Source organism: Simochromis diagramma, unplaced genomic scaffold, assembly GCF_900408965.1.
Source record: "Simochromis diagramma unplaced genomic scaffold, fSimDia1.1 OVJJ01000746.1, whole genome shotgun sequence".
Lineage (NCBI taxonomy): Eukaryota > Metazoa > Chordata > Actinopteri > Cichliformes > Cichlidae > Simochromis > Simochromis diagramma.
Window position 1 is genome coordinate 3,892,186 of NW_024386757.1, and position 6,696 is coordinate 3,898,881.

General features: G+C 42.9%; 1 protein-coding gene across 1 annotated transcript; it reads right to left on the reverse strand.

Moving 5' to 3' along the window:
- Positions 1-2,185: 2,185 nt before the first annotated feature.
- LOC120731354 lies at positions 2,186-5,836 on the reverse strand. The gene is made up of 2 exons (XM_040028371.1): positions 5,154-5,836; positions 2,186-5,117 (listed from the first exon to the last, which is right to left on the reverse strand). Exon 2 carries the CDS (start codon positions 4,787-4,789, stop codon positions 3,335-3,337), a length of 1,455 nt encoding a protein of 484 aa, XP_039884305.1. The 5' UTR covers positions 4,790-5,117; positions 5,154-5,836; the 3' UTR covers positions 2,186-3,334.
- Between the last annotated feature and the right edge of the window lie 860 nt (positions 5,837-6,696).

Below are 6,696 nucleotides of genomic sequence, written 5' to 3' on the forward strand. Positions count from 1 at the left end.
GCATACTTGGTTAGAATATAAGGCTTACTTGATTATATTGTATTATAGAGATTTTGGTTATAATGAATAATATAGAAAATCTCTAACATTTCCCTCCTGTTGTTAATATATTTCACAGGTTTAAATCAATGCATAGTCACTTGTTAAATCACATTTTCAACTTGCATGTCATTCAGTGAAGTATCTAAACATCAGCTCTGTGGAGACTATAATAGAGATTCTCCACTCTGTCCTCCATATTTAGCGTATCATATTGGCGATGGGGATCCTCCATATCCCTCTGGATCAAGACAAAATTGCCTAAAATACGGTTAAACATACTCATCACCATACGTCTCAAACAAGGAATAATGCAAGCAACAAAAATGCAAAATAGAAACATCATAGTACATAGGGCCAACAGGCCTTTAATCAGCAAAGATTTCCAGGAGCCGCTCAGCAACCAGTCCCACCAGCCTTGCTCATCGGTCTCGTAGTCCTGCTGCTGAGCGTCTCTCAGTTGTTTCAGAACATTTAAAGCATTTGTCATGTTTACTGAGTGTATGTTGTCAGGTATATAGGTGCAACATGTCTTGTTGAACAGTACACAGAGACCTCCTTTCTCTGCAAGAACAATGTCCAAAGCTACTCGGTGTTGCATGACAGTGATGCGGATTGCATCAATTTCTTCATTCTTCTATGGTATTGTATAGATATCGGTACCAGGCATTGTTCATCCAAGGGTGAATGTGATCTTGGGTCATCTCAGTTAGATGGGAATTGTTGGTGTTATTCTGTGGGCTCTTCCAGGTATCAGCCAGAAGAGCATCACCCCTAAGATGATGCCGGCCACCAGTCAGATCAGGCGGCACATGAACCGTTTCCGTTGAAAGTGACAAGCACTTAAACATACCAGCTTTGGGGCTGGTGCTGGCGGCTCTTCTTCTCCTAGATTCATCACGTTTGCTCCTTGCATTTCAGGCGTCCCCGGTGTTGTCATTGGTTCCTCTCTTTGGTGGGATGGGTCACTCTTCATTATGTGTTTGTTCTTCAGGGCGACCAGGCACACCCGAGCTCCACGTGAGTAGCCCACTGCCGAGAAGGTACAGGGCGGGAAAACCCGATCAGCCCTGTCCTTCAACAGGGTTTCACGTAAGAGTCGGGGGAACCGGCGTCTTATTGTGGTGCAAACACTTTCTTCACGTGGCTTTGATGGATCCACGACGGTCGTTCGGCTATCTTACAAGCTGTCGGTGTTGTCAGCAACACTTGAAATGGGCCCTCCCACCGCGGAGACTTCCAGTTTTTCCTCTGGAGGACTTTAATCAGAATCCAATCACCGGGGTTCAACCTGCAAGAGACTGGAGATAGATCACTCGGCAGTTGATTGCTTAGTATCACTTCTTTATGCTGATCTTTCAAAAAATTTTGTGTAGAATTGTTTATTAAGTATATGAATCATCCCACCTCTTGACACGTGAGTTTTTGAATGTGTCACTAAAGTGGGGTCTTATGCAAAAATTTTGGAAGAACTGGTTTGCCATTGCACATCATAAGATTATTTTTTAATTCTGCTCCATCTTTCAACCAAGATTTTTGTTCACTTAGTGATGCTGTCTTTTGTGCATCTGCTAGTATTTCTAATGGTATTAAATCTATGGTTTCTGTTGTTAAAACATATGTTGCAAAACTGTCAGTGTGTTTTTCTGCAGCTGCTTTGGCTGCTTTATCAGCAAAGTTATTTCCTCTTGTTTTTTCTGTGTCATCTTGTGTATGGCCTGTAATCAATATATCATCTACATACAGCAAGAATTTTCCTGGAGCAGGGAGAGAGCAAAATGACATTGATTTCTTTAGAGCCTCTGCATACAGTGTTGGGCTATTTTGAAATCCTTGTGGTAGCCTGGTGTATGTGTATTTTTCATTATCAAAAGTAAATCCAAATAGATTCTGTGAATCTTGGTGTAAGGGGAACAGAGAAAAATGCATTTGAGAGGTCAATCACCGAGAACCATTGTTCTTTTGGTGTTACTTGATTTAAAATGGTATGTGGATTAGCAACCACTGGAGGTATTTGCTCTGTTACCTCATTTATTGCTCTTAGGTCATGCACTAGACGATATTTTCCTGTATTGGCTTTTTTTACTGGAAAAATTGGTGTATTACACGTTGCTTCATTAGTTTTCACGAGAATACCTGCTTTTTGCATATCTGCTATGACTGGTCCAATTCCTTCTCTCGCCTCTGCACTCAAGGGATATTGTGGTTTTACAGGCCTATATGTGGTTGTAGTTTTCACCACTACTGGATCTGCTTCTTTTATTAGGCCTACATCTGTGGGTCCTTGAGACCATAATGTTTGTGGTAACTTTCCTAGTTCAGGATGTGTTTCAACTGTTAACACTTGTCATTCGTCTTGCTCTGTTGTGGCTAAATGTGTAGCCGGTGTGGCTGTCACCGGCCAACACAGCGTGAATCTCATGCACCCTGTTCTACGGCCTTTTTGCCAGCCCTCACACTCTGTTTTGTCATATCTGTCCATTTCTACAGATCTTAGCACTTTACCTAACTCCTGCCAGGGCGTTTGGTCATTGCGTGCAACAGATACATGAGGGTTCATCATTTTGTTTATGCGCTGCACTGCATCTGTCTGTAGCACTGAGCACACTGCATTGCCACTCTGTGTTACATACAGATGTTGTAAGACTAGTTTTTGCGGTCCTAGTCTGTGCACTTGTTGATCATAAATTTTGTCTGGGCCTGGGACATGTTTATACCACAAGGTGTTGTGATATTTTGCTGGGTCCTGCCTGTGTGAGTGCTCAGGCAGGTACACATTAGCTTTGGCCTCTAAAGGTTCAAGCTGTGGCAGGTCCAAGGTCCAGTAATAATTTGGCTCACCTAAACCTTCACAAACAAAAATGTCTTCAGTTTGGCTCTGACTTTCAGAGAGTAGGAGTCTGGCTTGCATGCCACTTTCTTCAGGAATAACTCCTATTTTTAATTTTGTTAAAGCATCTCTTCCTAACAAATTTAGTGGACATGATGGGTCATAGATGCACTGATTTTTGCAGCCACGACCACTTTCTCTATGTGACATAAAGAGGGGAACGGTTAGATGTTGCAATGTCACATGTCCTGAGGCTGATTTCACAATTAAAGTGTCTTTTGAAAAAGTTACATTTGGGACTTCTACTGTTAGAACAGTTTTACACGCTCCTGTGTCGCAAAGGAATTTTACTGGGACACCATTTACATGCACTATAACCGTGGGTTTTGCTTCTGATCCTAACAGTAGTTGTTCAATATTGTAAACTTCCCCTTCACTTGTTTCACTTCCTTTTTCTCGTGCTAGTCATTCATCACGGCGTCTGCGCCTGTCATCATCACTTTCCTGTTCTTGGCTTACACTTCTACAGTCTCGGGCAAAATGCCCGTTTTTTCCACAGTTATAACATCTCATGTCTCTTCTATCTCTTCTTTGTCCTGCTTTTTGCTTTCCCTTACGTGGCTTAAAGCCTGTTGTTTGTTTTTGTTGTCCTGAGAAAGCTATAAAGCCTGTCTCTGGGTCAATCATGAAAACTCCTTCTGTTTTCTCTTTTTGCTTCTGTACTTTAACTGCATGTTCCGCGTATTGTAGGGCATCGGGCAAAGTTCCTGTATTTTGAGTGACCCAATGTTTGTCTACATGTGCTTTTATTTTGGGCAGTAGGCCATTTAGAAAAGCATTTTTTAATTGTTGTTGAAAAGCAGACTGTGGATTGGGATCATGATTCAGCCCTGAGTTTTGCCTGAAAACTGGGCGTAAGCGATCCAAATAGTCTGATGCTGTCTCTCCGTCTTTTTGTTTGCACTCTCCTATTTTTCCATAATCTGGCCTTGGGGCTAAATTAACTTGTACTCTGTTGTACAAGTCAGTTAGTTCCTGTCCTAACTGAGCAGTGTCAGGTCCCAATACGTCCCCGTTTTGATCATTCCCTGTAAATTGACCTCTGGCTCTAGGAAATCGTAGACCTAATAAATCTTGGAGAACCTGCATCATCTCATGACCATTCAATCCCCAACCACGTCGAATCAGTTCTACTGCGTCTCGCCATGGCTGGAAACCTTCATTAAGGGGTGGCACATCTTTTAGCACATTCTCTCTGTCCTTATGGGACCAGGGTCTGAATGCATATATTAGAGGGTCATCATCTATTGGTATGTTTCCTTGGCCGTCTGCAGGCCCACTGGGTTGCCCAAATCTAGGATTTGATAAGGCAACCATTGGAAACTGTCCTACAGTTCCTTCTTTTTTGTAATTATTGTGTTTAGTCATAAAATTAAGGCGATGTTTTGCCTCTGTATAAGGATCTGAACGAAAAGAGTTGTGGGGAGAGATTACAGGAAGTGGTGACGTGGGACTTGGTGCAGCTGCTGCTGCTGCTGTGTGTGTGTGCTGAGAGGAAGGAGCATAAGGAGGGGGGCTTTTTTCCTCTCCTGCAGCTTTCTGTTTATCTTTATTTTCTTGTTTTTGGGCACGTTTAGCACTGCGTTTATTATTTTCTGCCTCCCATGCTTTGAAAAGTTGCCATTCTGCTACACGTTTTGCTTTTTTCTTTTGACTTTTTTCCTCAAATAGTTCTTTTTGCAAAGCGGCTTTTAAAGCACTTATTAAATCAGGGGTGCATTTGCCTTGCCAAGCTGGACAATATATTTTATGTGGATTTCTCCACCTATTTGCACTGACTATTCCTGCATTTGAACAGTTTTTTTTTTCTAACCATTCTTCATCTGCTGTTAATTTTACTTTCGTTTTAGAGTTACCCATTTTAAACTAATTACGTCTGAACTGTGACACTGTCTCTGGTATGCCAAAAGTGGGCGGGTTATCAATAACAGGCTTCTACTCACTGGCTACTCGAGTGAGCGGTTATTGATTTTACGTGATGACGCACAACCTAATCGATCCCACTTTAACCAGTACGTGAGTGTACACAGGAAAACAACTGTGAGAGAAGTGGTTCGACCGCGTATTGGGTCGTAAATGACAACTCACTCCTCTTTGTTAACACAAACAGAGCGCGCTTTTATAATTTTTATTGAGATTTTCCGTATTTTCGTTGTGCAACCTTCTACCTGTTCCGTTGCAGCCACTCCTAGAGTGACCGGAACTCGTTCCGTTCAGCTGCTACCCAGAGCAACCGGAACTTTTAATAGCGATTTCTAGAATCTCGCTCTTGCCTGTTGTCTCCTAGTCCCTCTTGGACACTGAGATCTGTCGGCGCTCACCAGGTTTACACACTATTTTAGAGGAAAATCTCAATATCAACGTATTTTAGCGCTTGATGGAATGCAGTGTTTCATATTCACCTTACTGTGGCGCTGCGTTTTTGGATCCGGTCCTCATCGGGTCCTGGAGCCGCGAAGGCCGAACGCTGACTGGAGATCGAATTCACGTGTCCGGGTTTTTCGTTTTACTGATCAGATTTCTTCCAGCGCAGGCGTCACGACGTCAGGATCCGATGGAGACCGTCTGTAGAAAACTAGACGTTAAAAATAACAGTCAGTTCTCCGGCTACGAAGGACCAATTAAATGTCAGGGGTTGACATTTGTTCAAACACAATAAGGGAGAAAATGACACACTGTAGACCAAGTCAGAGAGTTTAAAGACGTGTACACGGGTGAGCGTCTCTGAGAACACGCACATGCGGGTGAATGCTCTGAGAAGACAAACACCATGAGCACAGGCTTCTGGCTTTATTTATAAGGCAAAAATGGGTTACATAGTACTTCCTCTTTTTAACTGTCAGAGGAGAGGTCAGGCATTACCTCAGCTTATCTAACTTTGCACACATATACTGAAAATAACAACATAGAAGTATCATCATGCTTATCTGACATCACATACTGAGGTGAGAAATACAAAGTATATCATGACTTGTCAAAACATCTTAAACACTTAAGTAAGGAATGCATTATGTTCTCTTTAACAATAAGCGTTGCCCGTGTGAAACTATATGAACACACATACAATATAAGGCATAGTTGGTTAGAATATAAGGCTTACTTGATTATATTGTATTATAGAGATTTTGGTTATAATGAATAATGTAGAAAATCTCTAACAGGAGGTATAGCCATTGGTGGCACCTCCTGATAATCTCCTCTGTGTTGGCAGAGAATTTCAGGAGGTTGTCAAAGATTGTTCCCAGGTATTTGTACTCCTCAACTCCCTCCACTGGCTTCCCATGGATGGTGGTGGTGACTGAAGCAGCCAGATCCCTCTGCCTACTGGAGAAGGTCACCACCATCCCTTTGGTTTTGCTCCCATTCAGTTCAAGTTTGGAGCTATCACACCACTCTACAAACTCCCGAAGAGCGGGCCCGTGGTGTTGTGAGGGGCCTGACAGCAGTGACAGGAGAACTGTGTTGTCAGCATATTTCATCAGGTGACAGCTGGGCTGTGTGGATCTGCAGTCATCGGTGTAGAGGATGAAGAGCAGGGGGGAGAGCACACAGCCCTGGGGGGAGCCAGTGGAGATGGAACGGAGACGGGAAAGAGAGTTGTTGACCCAAACTTTCTGAGTCCTGTTGGTCAAAAAGTCCAATATCCACAGGATTAGCTGATCATCCAGGTGAAATCGGGAGGAAAGTTTAGTGGTCAGGATATAAGGCTGCAGTGTTGAACGCTGATGACAAATCAGCAAATAGAAGTTTGGCGGAGGAGTCAGGGA

Excerpts from the sequence above, each read along its gene's own strand:
- LOC120731354 (XM_040028371.1), bottom strand. The coding sequence starts at position 4,789 with ATGGGTAACTCTAAAACGAAAGTAAAATTAACAGCAGATGAAGAATGG.